At 35.5% G+C, this 13,632-nt stretch overlaps 1 protein-coding gene across 25 annotated transcripts in view; it reads right to left on the reverse strand.

Annotated features, from left to right (window-relative positions):
- Positions 1-13,632, reverse strand: part of HERC1 (HECT and RLD domain containing E3 ubiquitin protein ligase family member 1) — a 242,772-nt gene that overhangs the window by 13,146 nt on the left and 215,994 nt on the right. For all 25 annotated transcript variants that reach the window (XM_056820227.1, XM_056820224.1, XM_056820228.1 and 22 more), the window contains 5 exons: positions 12,458-12,560; positions 7,659-7,828; positions 2,773-2,911; positions 1,673-1,842; positions 347-516 (listed from right to left, as the gene is read on the reverse strand). In XM_056820227.1, the coding sequence (XP_056676205.1) occupies positions 347-516; positions 1,673-1,842; positions 2,773-2,911; positions 7,659-7,828; positions 12,458-12,560 (752 nt within the window). The remainder of the gene's footprint in view (positions 1-346; positions 517-1,672; positions 1,843-2,772; positions 2,912-7,658; positions 7,829-12,457; positions 12,561-13,632) is intronic.

Raw genomic sequence — 13,632 nt, forward strand, 5'->3', positions numbered from 1 at the left:
TAACAGTCAGAGTTAGAGGGCATCTGCCCACAGATTGCATGTATCATGTTGGATCAAGTAATTAGCTTTTAGCTCCAGTATTCTTTGGTATTAAAAAACAAAACAATAAAATTTAAAAGTCTGTCATTACATGCAAGCAGTCACTACATTCACACATTATTTTATATGCTCCAAAACTCATAATGTCTACTGGTAATTATCAACAGACTATCAGTAACACCAACAAGGTAGGTATGTATTATTTAAATAAATTAGATTTGGCATAATTTAGGATATGTTACTGACTAATGTTCATATGAAGAATTACAGACAATAATTTTAAAATACACATTATACAGATACTAACCTTGTTGATATTCTTTTTACAGTTATTTGAGGACCATAGTTTTTGCCCTGTACCATTGTTTTTCCTATGGACCGTACCATAGGGAGCGTGTAGACTCTTGGTGCTAACAGAGGTCTAAGTTGTCCTTGCACAATTCCCCATGTTCCAGCATTATAATGAGACGTACTATTCTGTAACAAAGTGAAATGTTATCTGAAATGCTACTTTTCTAGCTCCATTATCCACAACCTCACAAGTTGCCTTCCCTCCTCTCAACCATGAACCATAGGGCATTTCATCTCCTCCCCAAAAGCAGTATGCACTAAATCTTTTACACCAAAGTACCTCTCCCTAGATTACTATGTAAACTCCTTGAGGGCAAAGGACGGTCCTAGCTTTTTGTATTTGCAGTCCAGTGCTTAGCAGAGTGCCTGACCCATTGTAAGAAATAAATGCTTTTTTAATTCATCCATAAAGTACAACAGAATAAGACTTAGAAATAATTCTCATTATTGTAATGAACATCTCATCTACCTAATGAAGAATACGCTGAAAAAAATAATACGTTTCTTTCCCCAAATCTGCTGGATGTCAGAGAAAAACATTCATTTAAGGATAATGAAAAGATAATTCACTTTAATTTAGCAAACATTTAATAACTGCCTACTATGTTCAAGACATGTGTTAAGTGCTGGGAACAGAGAAACAAAAATGAAAGACGGTTCCTGCCCTGAAGGAATCGGTTTTTTATTGGAATCAATGCAGATTTACCTTAGGTATAGATCTTAGCAAGAACCCAAAACATAACCAGACTGCTCTTTATCTGAAAGTTTACAAATTATTATAAAAAAGACTGTAATTTGTGAAATTTATTTTACTTCAGGAGGGCCATAGTTATTTAAAGGTATATGATTGTATAAATGCAACTTTTATGTACACTACAGAACCTGTGTTCTTGTGAATCAGCCAAACACTAAATATTATTAAAACGCCTTAAAACTACTGTGGCTTTACACAAATTAAAGATTCTCATTGTTTTCATATGCTTGGTCATTTGGAAGAACTTCAACTTTCAATACTTCAAAATATGTAAGAAGGTAGAAAGGCAAACTTGTCTGATAGAAAATATACTCAGACTCAACTTATCCCAAGTTCTTATCCCAGCCCTTTCACTAGTCTTAGAACCAGTCTCTCAGGTGACATTGTCCTTACTTTTACTATTGCTCAATTTTATTTAAATGGTGAGATTTAAAAAAATTAGTTGTGAAAGTATTTTATGCTTTTAAAATAAGAGACACTTAAAGTATAATTACTTATTACATTTCCCCCCTCAAAATAATGTTTTACCTGATTATTGGGGCTTAGATTCAGTAACCTCCAAGAAGAATACATGAGATCTGAAAAGTGATAGAGCAGTCTGAGCCTGGCTCTTACTGTGTGAATGCTTACTTCCTTCAGTGCACCATATTGGGGAGGGACAGTATCAGGCAAACCCAGCTGTAAAGGCACTGAGACACCTGCCAAAAATCAAATACATTCTAGAGGTTAATGGGCTTTAAAAAATTTATATTATCATAGCAACATGTCTTTGCTTTCTCTGTTATTTTGTTTCAATTAAGAATAGTATAAAAAAGTTCAACATTGCACTGTCCAACTTTAATAGTTCTTCCATAAAAATAAGTTGTTTGTTTCATTTTGTTCCTGATTACAGACATCTACAAAACAACAAGGAAACAAAGCTCTTGAAAATCGGGTGTTCCTAATGTGACTAACTTTCATGCCTATTATGGATTTTGCAGGAACTAGTAGTGCCCTTATGTGAAAGGAAAGCACAGGCAGTTCTTGGATAAGAAATCATAGCCATGTAATAATTCTATACAATTTTAAAAGCATAAGAACACATAGTTTTTGTTTTTTTTTAGACTCTTACCTTCCATCTTGGAATCAATACTGTGTATTGGTTCCAAGGCAGAAGAGTGGTAAGGGCTAGGCAATGGGGGTTAAGTGATTTGCCCAGGTCACAGCTAGGATGTGTCTGAGATAAAATTTGAACCCAGGACCTCCCATCTCTAGGCCTGGCTCTCAATCTATTGAGCTACCCAGCTGCCCCCAGAATACATGGTTTTAATAATTTTTATTCCTTTCATTCCTTGACATAGAAAAATCTAATGGTCATTAGAAAGTTCCATTCTTTATTTCATTAAAACAAAAAATGCTATTTATATATATGGTGCAAATTTGATCTTTGTTCCTTAGAAATGTAATTTATTTCACTGGGCAAATGCTTTATAGATAAGTTATCTAGAAAATTCCATGAGAATATTTGCAGTGCTGGTTTCATAAAGAATGGTTTGGGCAAGATTTTACTAAATCAGAATAAGTACTTGATATAATTAAAAAATGAAAAGCAAACCAATTTATCCATGAAAAAATAAATTATTTTTCACCTGGTGCTCTTGGTGGAACAGGTGAAGCAGTCCATGCGGCACTATGACAACGGCCAGCTGAAATCTGTCGAATATTCTTCCCTTGCAGAATTGTTATTAGAGTTGGTTCTCGAACATGGTTAGTGTGACCCAATCCAAGCTTGTAATCAATAAAAGCAGAAAGAATTAGAGGAAACAAAGTTTATGAAATATAAATGAGAAAAGTTACTAACATTTGCTCTAAATACTGCTATTAGAAGAATAACAAACATAATTATGTTTTTCATGAAGATCACTTCCATAAGTTGACTCCCAGTCTCTTGAAAATTCATCTAAAAAAGAACTCATTTAACTTAGCTTTATCATCACTCCAAACCTTACTAACCATAGTCTTGGACTCCAGTTCTAAAGAGGAAAATTAATTCTTTTAAAGAAAACAAAACCACTGATGTCATCAAAGAAATTGTCTCTAATTTTTGCACTAGGGACATATGCTTGGAATGAGTAAATTCATGCACTGTTGATTTTATCTTCAGTTAAACTGGAACACCACCATGCGTTTTAGCCACTGAACACTGGAGAAAAATAACAAGTTCCTAAGGAGGTTCTCATTGTCTAATTCTTTTTTTCCACTAAAAAGCAAATCTCTATGAGTAAAAAAATAGAAAATAATAATGTGACACCTTATATTTATAGAGCACTTTAAGAATTGGAAAGGACATAACAACCCTTAGAGGAAAATAGCAGAAATATGATCATCTGCATTTAAGAAAAGGCAATTTTATTGTAACTTTTTGACAAACATGCCAGGTATTCTTCTGGTCATCCTTAATTTGAACAAAAGAACAAAAGAGTGTGGTAAATCTTCATAAGTAACAAAGGACCATAGTATCATTGATCTGAAAGTGAAAAGGACTTCGCAAGGACATCCAATTTAACTCCTCATTTTACACATAAAGAAATTGAGGTCTAGAAAGTATGGTGACTTGACCAAGCTGATATAAGTAGTAAGTAAACCTCAGAAGGCAGAATATGAACTCAGGTCCTCTAAATTTGGATCCACTGCTCTTTCTATCACACCAAACTGACTCTAATCAGGACAAAAAAATATTGCAATTCACTTGTTTTCAGTCATGTCCGACTCTCCATGAACCCCATTTTGGGTTTTCTTGGCAGCTGCTTTGTGTGTTCTATCATACTACATCAGTTAACCTGGAACCACAGATTCTAATCTGGACATATACTTAAAGCTGGAAGGGACCTTGGAAAACATCTTGTCTACAGAGAGTTTAAGAGACTTTCCCCAAGGTATCTAAGTAATAAATGATAAAGTCTGGGTATGGCCCAAATTTGACATTACAGCATTGTTCTGCCTTTAAAAGTTCCTTGCAGCACTAAGAGATCAGGGGAATTAACTGCCCATGGTCATATATCCAGGATGTGTCAGATAGGCTGCTCCCCTAGCCATTGTGCCCTCTTGACTCTCTAAACCTATGACCTACACTTTAAATGGATGGGGGTGCATGGGAGTGTAATTTAGTGATAGGGACTATATAGATGCTAGGTCAGTGACTCAGAAAGTCATTGGTGAAGGTAGCTCTACCTATTGGTGGAACTTAAAAAGATTCCTTCACCATCAAGGTACTCAATCTCAGGTGGCATTGTGACTTCTTTTCCCTTTTGAAGCTATTTTCAATTAAATTTTATTTTATTTTTCTTCAATTTAAGAGTTTCAAACAATTTTCAAAGAATATTTTCAAGCTTTTTAAAAGGGATATCACCGCCCTACACCAAGATAAACTCAGAATAGGTGAATGCCTTGAATATAAAGAAGGAAACTATAAGTAAATTAGGTGAACACAGAATAGTATACATGTCAAATCTTTGGGAAAGATGTTAAGACCAAGCAAGAGTTAGAAAAAAATCACAAAGTATAAAATAAATATTTTGATTACATCAAATTGAAAAATTTTCATACAAACAAAACCAATGCAACCAAAATTAGAAGGGAAGCAACAAATTCAGGAAAAAATCAACAAAAACCTCTGACAAAGGTCTAATTATTTAAATTTATAAAGAGCTAAATCAAAAAAATACAAAAAAATCAAGCCACTCACCAATTGATAAATAGGCAAGGGACACAAATGGGCAATTTTCAGATAAAGAAATCAAAACTATTAATAAGCACATGAAAAAGTATTCTAAATCTCTTATAATCAGAGAGATGTCTGAGGTATCACCTCACACTTAGTAGATTGGTTAACATGACAGCAAAGGAAAGTAATGAATGCTGGAGGGGATGTGGCAAAGTTGGGACATTAATGCACTGCTGGTGGAGTTGTGAATTGATCCAACCATTCTGGAGGGCAATTTGGAACTACGCCCAAAGGGCGATAAAAGACTGCCTGCCCTTTGAACCAGCCATAGCACTGCTGGCTTTGTACCCCAAAGAGATAATAAGGAAAAAGACTTGTACAAGAATATTCATAGCTGTGCTCTTTGTGGTGGCAAAAAGTTGGAAAATGTGGGGATGCTCTTTAATTGGGGAATGACTGAACAAATTGTGGTATATGTTGGTGATGGAATACTATTGTGCTCAAAGAAATAATGAGCTAGAAGAATTTCATGTGAACTGGAATGACCTCCAGGAATTGATGCAGAGTGAAAGAAGCAGAACCAGGAGAACATTACACACAGAGATTGAAACACTGTGGCACAATTAAATGTAATGGACTTCTCTACTAGTAGCAATGCAATGATCCAGAACAATTCAGAGGGACTTATGAGAAAGAATGTTATTCACATTCAGAGGAAGAACTGTGGGAGTAGAAACATAGAAGAAAAACAACTGCTTGATCACATAGGTCGATGGGGATATAATTGGGGATATAGACTCTAAATGATCACCTTAGTTAAAAAATCAATAATATGGAAATAAGTCTTGATCAATGACACATGTAAAACCCAGTGGAATTGCATGTCAGGTATGGGAGAGGTGAGATGAGGGGAGGGAGAGAAAGAATATGATTCTTGTAACCAAGGAATAATGTTCTAAATCAACTAAATAAAATTTTCAAAAAAGAAATAAAGGGATATCACCCCTATTAAAATGTCTAGGGAAGCAAGTAGGAGGAAGACAGTAGCATGACCTAATGTAATATGCCTTAGGTCCTACTCTATCCAGGAACAACTGCCTTGTCCTTGTACATTTCACATCATATAAAAGTTCCATTTATAACCCAGTTAACTTCAACTCAAGTTCCTGAAGAGGGAAAAATGACATACTAATGGTTTTCAAGAAAAATCAAAGTAGTATTGTTTTCTGGCTATGTTTCAATTAACAAGGTTTAAAAATAATAACTTTTCCCCTCCTTCATCAGCATGTTAATAAAAAAGTTCATTCATTATGCCTCACACATCATAGAAAGGGGATAAAATAATACAAATGTTCCTTCTCTATTGTATATTTTTATGTTATAGCTAAACATGATATCAAATAATGCTTATGGTGGAAATGAACAATCAGAGGCCAAGGGATTTCAGATTAAGAAGAGAGTTCAGAATTCATCTGATCTATAACTTTTAATTGAATCGCAAACATGTGTCATCCTACATCTGAATAATTCCCTTTATGACTTACCAGGCAATTAGTTATCTAGTCTTTGCATAAAGACCTTCAGTGAGGGAAATCCACTACCATCTAGAGGCTCAGTATTTCACATCTGGATATCTCTAACTGAAAGAAAGTTTCTTTTTATAACATGCCTAAATTTTACAATATGCCTAAACTTTCATTTTCTTGCTCCTAGTTCTGCCTTCTCACTGGAGCTTACTGAAGAGGGGTAAGCCATAAATACACCTAGATTTAAGAATATTAGTTTCATAGCTAAATGGAGAATGGCCTAGACAATTGAGTAAAAAATTGACTTCTCTATAACTTCTAATACTTGTTCCTAGATGAAAATGTAGAAGGAAACTTCTACAACCAAGAAGGATAAGTCCAGTCTCTCATTTTATAGCTATCTTGTCCTCTCTAAATTTTCTAACTTTCAGACTAAAGATGCCTAGTTCCTTCAACCAATCCTTTTATGAAAAAATTCTGAGCCTTCATCACCCAGGTTGTCCTCTTCTATACAGGCCTCAGCTTATCAAGGTCCTTCTTTAACACTGTGGTGCACAAAGCATACAATACTATAAATATGATATGCCCAGGCCAGAGTACAAGATGATTATCAGATCCCTCATTCTGAGTTAAAGAGATCAATGAAGCAGACCATGGTGTTTAAAGGAATACAAGCATGAACACTAAATTCTTCAAGATCGTCCGGGGGTGGGTTGGGAGTGGGGGGTGAAGGGTGTGTGTGCGCTGGGTAGCTCAGTGGATTGAGAGCCAGGTTTACAGATGGGAGGTCCTAGGTTCAAATCTGGCCTCAGACACTTCCCAGCTGTGTCAAGCAAGTCACTTGACCCCCATAACCTAGCTCTTACAACTCTTCTGCCTTGGAACCAATACACAATATTGATTCCAAGATGGAAGGTAAGGGCTAAAAAAAAAAAGATTGTTATAGGGAATGGGGTGGGAAGGGAATCTGAGTCAGGTCCTCAACTCAGAGAAAGGGAAATAATAGATTTTTTAGACAATGGACAATACTAGATTTTATTTTTGCTTGATTATACATGTTACAGAGGGTTTTTTCCCTTCTTTTAATTTTTTTGATTGGAGTAGCAGGGAGAGAAAATAAGTGCTTATATACTGAAAAAAAAATGAAATGAAATGTTTTTGAAAGATCAAAAGGGGGCAAGAATTTCCTAAAAATTAATAGATTCAATAGATGTCCACTATCCCTTTAATAAATGTTTCACAATTTGCTAAGAATCAAAGAAATAGATAAAAGAGATAAATGTACCTGTCCTTCTGAGTTACTGCCCCAGGCATACACATCTCCAGTTGATGCTAGAGCAAGTGTATGTTCAGCTCCTACTGCTATATCTTCAATAACAACTCCAGCTAGGACTGGAATTTGTTGTGGTCGGTTGTGATTTCGAGCACGTCCTTCTGGCAAGCCTATCAAGCGGTCTGTAACACCCCAAAAAGCAAATATTATTGGTAAACACATTCTTTGAGTTTTTCTAAAAAATCATTTTGACTTTTTCTGTAGACATGAAAAATCAGGAGAAGACACAACTTCTTATGAAATGGAATATGAACATCACCACATACATTCTCTCATACTACTGGCAATCTCATTTTAGCCAAACTGCATTACTTACACCCTTCAACTGTTTTCTATGCTTTTCTGTTTGAGTACACTATTCCCTGCTAATCTCTGTCTGATAATATCCCAACTCATCATTCAAGGAAGTGCATTAATGACAAATTTTCAATTTCTTGAACTAACATGAATTCTCTAAATTGAGATCATCTGCTTTCCTAGCCTTATATATATTTCTGACATGCAGATTTTAAAAGTTATTTTAGTGGTACTTGGGGACATAGCTTAGACTAGACTAAAATCTCCTTGAAGACAGGTACCTTATTTATCTTTGATTTTCTCTAACATCTAAGGATACTGAATTGTATATGAAAGGCACTTAATAAATGTTTGTGGACTGAATGAAAGGAAAGGAAGGAGATAATTTCTTGTGAAATAGTCTGCCTTTTGGGCTTACAAACTAAAATATTCTTCCATCTTTACCTCCATTTTTCTGACTATAATTTTATATAGGAAGCGTTAACAGAACTTTAAGTTAATCTAAACAAAGTGTGAATGTAAGGTAAATTATATTCTATGCCTCTCTTCTGCAATTGTTTTACCTGTGATTTCATTGGTATAGGCAATTTCCTCTACCAACACAGGCTGGAACACTGTGGACAACTTAGGTCTTTTAAAAGTAGAGTAGGACAATTAAGGTTAAATGATTTGCCCAGGGTCATACAGATAGTACAGAAGGAATGGAACCAAGATCTGCTGACTTCAATCAAGTCTATAATCTTTTTGTTAGTCAGGAAACAAACATTTATTAAGTGCCTATTTTTATGCCAGGCACTGCTAAGCATTGGAGACAGAAAAAGAGGCAAACGATAGTCTCTGCCCTCAAAGAGTTCACAAACTAATAGGGAAGATAACATGCAAACAAATATATGCTTCACAGAGGATAAATAGAAATAATTAAGAGGAGAAGGCACTAAAATTAAGAGGGTTTGGGAAAGGCTTCTTGTAGAAGACAGGATTTTAGTTGCTATTTAAAGAAGGCCAGTAGGCAGAGATAAAGAGAAGGCATTCCAGGGATAGGGAAAATTCTATGCCAGAGAAAATGCCAAGAGATGAAGTGTCTTCTCCAGGGAACACCCAGGAGGCCAAGATGAATGGTTTAAGATGGGACAGGGCTAGATTATGAAGAGTGTTGAACATCAAACATGTATATGCCCCTGGAGCTATTGCAATGGAGTTTTAAGTAAGGGGGTAACAAGATGGGACCTGTGCTTTAGAAAAATCACTTTGGTGGCTGAAGGGAGAATGGACTGAAATAGGGAGAATTTTGAGACAAGTAGACCAATCATCAGGCTGGTATAATAGGCCAGGTATGACTTGATAGACACCTGCATTGGAGTAGTGGCAGTGTCCAAAAACAGAATGGGGTGCATTAGAGGTAAAAAGAGAGGCTTTTATAAGAGATTGGCTTGGGGGAGGGGGCAGTAAGGAATAAAAAAAGGAGTCCAGGAGCCCAGCTTGTAAAGAAATAATCAAAGCAGGAATCTCATAAACCAAAAGGGAACCTACAATTCTGCCACTCTAAATCAACAGAACTTTCCAGCTAACTGAGTAGAGTCCAGCAGAAATCTTCTCTTGCTCAAATTCAAACGCAGGTTAGGAATTGGCAGCAATCAAACTCTGCCTTGGATCAGACCACTCTGGGAACACTGAAAGCTTGCAGATCCCCAGCCAATCCCTAAGATTTGAGACTAACATGATACTCAATACACCAAGAAAGAAACAACAGGATCAGCCCAGCATGTCCTTTCATAAGTGTGGCAGAGCCTATCACTAACATCAAGGCCAAAGTCAAGAAGCTGGCTGGAAAAATGGGCAATCAAAAAAAGAATTCTGTCAAAATGAGCTATTATAGCTTAGAGTGGTAGGAACTCTCAAGACAAAAATCCAGAAAAGAATGACTAAAAACATCTACAAGTACTTCAGGGAAAAACATAGAATGGGCACAAATTCAACTAGAACTAGAAAAGATGAAACAAGAGATAAAAAGTTATTATAAATGGAATGAGAGCACTTAGGGAAAAAATGGAATAGAAATGAAAACTATGGAAAAAAGAATTGGAAAAGGCAAAAAAATTATGAAACTTATCCCAAACAAAAAACTCCCTGAAAATCAGAATGGACTAATCAAGATTGCCATTAACTTCATGAGGCAATAAATATTAAAATAAAGTCAAAAGGCTGAAAAAATAGAAGAAAATATAACAAGGTTTCTCAATAGCAAAAAAACTAACCTGGAAAGACAGATTGAGGAGAAAAATTTGGGACTATCAGACCACCTCACCCAATAAAATAGCCTAAAATAAGAAATCTACTTATAGGGGGAAATTGGGTGGCTCAGTAGACTGAGAGCCAGATCTAGAGACAGGAAGTCTTAGGTTCAAATCTAGTCATAGACACTTCCTAGCTATGTGACCCTGGGCAAGTCACTTAACCCCCATTGCCTAGCCCTTACTGCTCTTCTATCTTAGAACCAATATATAGTAATGGGTCTAAGATGGAAGGTAAGGGTTAAAAACCCTACTTATATCTCTTACAGAAGGCAACATAGAAAGAGGAAGAATCCATTGGTCACCATCTGAAGGAAACTCTAAAATGAAAATTCAGGAATATCTTTGACCTAAAATCCAGAGATTCTTGGTCAAAGAAAAATTACTAAAAATAGCTAGAAAGAATTGAAGTACCAAGGAATCACAGTGAGGATCACACTTGATTCAGTAGCCATGACTACAAAGAAAAAAATTTGGAACATGATATTCCAAAAGGCAAAGGATATGGTTTTACAATTAAAACAAACAAACAAGCCCCAAACAAACAATCTACTTAGCAAAACTAAATATAATTCTATGGGGGGAAAATGAACTTTTAATTAAATAGATGTTGTTCAAGCACTCCTAATGAAAAGACCAGGAATGCAAAGAAACCAAAGTTCAAACACAAGAGTGAAGGTGTAAAAAATAGACTCGAATACAGGACTACAATCCCCATGAGCCTTTGCTCCACTTCCCCAGAATGCCTTGTAATCTCACCTGGGCCGAGATCGAGAAGGTATTTAAGTTGATTCAAAGGCTTTTGAGGCTGCTTGGCTCTTTTTGGACTGCCGTTTGGAGCAGGCTCGTCTCTTGCGTGATGTGAGGTTATTTTGTCTAGGCCTCTGGCCTAGGCACATGTTTCTTACTTGTATATTCTTTAATCTTTAGCCTTTAATAAACCTCTAAAAAATATAATACTCCTTGCAGAGAGAAACTAATTTCTACCTGCCTCACCAATCTCCCCATCTCCCCTAAATTTAATCTTTACAAAGGGAAACACAAAGAGGTAAACATGAATGAATGATAAAAGGACTAAACAAGGGTATTCTTGCTTATATTCAAATATGGAGATATGTGTCCTCTCTGCCCATCATTATCAGGGTTCATTGAGAAAGTCCAATTAGAGACAAAGTCTAAGAATGATTCTCTTATGTCTTGATGATCTTAAGAAAAGAATGGAAAGAAAGGGGAAAAGGAACTGCATGGGGAGAAGGGAAAGGAAGTTTAGGGAAGATGATCTCACATAATCAGGGTGCACAAATAGATACCAATATAAACAAGGAGAAGAGAGTAGGTGAGGGAGATCAGCTGACAGTTGAAATTTCACCGTAATCTGAATAGGTCAAAGGAGGAATACACACATATACACACAGTTGGGTCTTAAAATACATTTTATTCAACAGGAAATAGTTGGGAAAGGGGAGATAGGAGAGATGAGGAATCAGAGGGAGGACAGATTAAGGGAGGGATTGGTCCTAAATAAAACAAACTCTAAGAACACACAAAAGTATTTAAAGTTCTTTTTTGAGGTGGCAAAGAATGGGAATCTGAGAGGATAGCCATTAAACTGGAGAGAAGATGAACAAGTTATGGTATATAACTATGACAGAAGATGATTCTAGAAGAATTCTAATGCCAAAACATGTTATCTACCTCTTGAGAAGTAAAGGACTCATACTAAAGAATGAAACAAATTTTTTGGACATGGTCAATGAGGAAATTTGTTTTGAATGACTATGTTTGTAATGGGTTTTGTTTTTCTTATGGGAGTAAAAAGACAGATCTTGACTTATTTTAAAAAATTAGATAAAAAATTAATAAATAACTAGGCTCACATAAACAAAGAAGTTGTAGAAATACAGAAAATACTATATATTTAAAATATGTAGGCTATATCCATATATGGAAATGGATATGTATAAAATGCTATATTCAAAAATGCAAAACTGTATGTACCCATTGATTATAGCTCCATAAAAACACACATACATATAGATAAAGACAGGAAGAGAATTAGACATTAATATTAATTAATTAGATGCTTCTTCCTCATCTTTCACCCCATCAGATCCTATATCCTCAGTTATACTGCTTAAGAGGATGAAAAAAAGGATTCCTTACCCTGTCCAAAAGTATATACGTGACCATCCTTTGTCAATGCAACAGAAAACTGCGTGCCACAAGCAACTTTTTTGATTCCAATTCCACAAAGAACGTCTACTTTCTGCAAAAACAAAAGAAGTTTTATACATAAAGGGGAAAAAAGATGCAATTACCTAAGTTTACCATATACAAACGATTAAACCTCACTTTATAGTAAAATTATTAATGGTGGGGGGACAAGAATGGTAATAGTTAAAGCTTTAATCTGACCCTCAAAATTTAAACACCTTCCTCACCTACTACCTCTTTATTAGTCTCTTACTCATTACTCCCTTAAAATTTATCTGAATAGGAAAATCATAATTAAACCTCTCAAGATACAGCAAATGATGGGCAAAATTCAAGGAAGAAAAGTGGGATTATCTCATAAAACATTGCCGATAAAAAGGAACCAGAATCCCTAGACCTTAAAAGGACATATCCTCAGACACCTCCTAGCTGTATGACCCTGGGCAAGTTGCTTAACCCCCATTGCCACTGCTTTTCTGCCTTGGAACCAACAACAATGTTGATTCTAAGATAAGGTAAGGGTTAAAAAAAAAAGGACATATCAAATACTACTGAGTCATAGCTGCTGAGATATGACCCACTTTCTAGGCTGAGGGATGTTTATATTGATAGAAACAAAGTGACCAGTGAATTTATAAAATACTGAGTACCGAAGAAAATGTACCAACCTAGTTATGGAATATTACATTGCTTATTTCTGACTAGCAAGAACTTTCTCATCTGAGGTTGGTAAATCTCCATTATTTATCTGAATAGCATGCTTATGTACCATGAGAAAACCAGGGACACAGAAATAACAAATTGTAAAACTAGGTTTTGAACCCACTTCCTTTGACTCCAAATCCATTTTTCTTTCCATCAAATCAAGGAGAGTATGAACTCTCCTCCTCCTCCTCTTTTGAATCTAGAAATCAAATGTTACTAAAACCACAACTACTACTTAGAGATATTACTTCAGTTTCCAGAACTGAAAATAACAACTTTGAATCATCTTTAAAAGTTTGATGGGCTAGCTCTCCCCTGACTAGTTAAGAACTCAACTAAACACCAGCATATTATGAACTTATATAATAAAGATAATCCTAAAAGTTAAGTGTAAATTGAAGTTTTATGAATCAAATTAT

Source organism: Monodelphis domestica, chromosome 1 (assembly GCF_027887165.1).
Source record: "Monodelphis domestica isolate mMonDom1 chromosome 1, mMonDom1.pri, whole genome shotgun sequence".
In the NCBI taxonomy this organism is placed as follows: Eukaryota; Metazoa; Chordata; class Mammalia; order Didelphimorphia; family Didelphidae; genus Monodelphis; species Monodelphis domestica.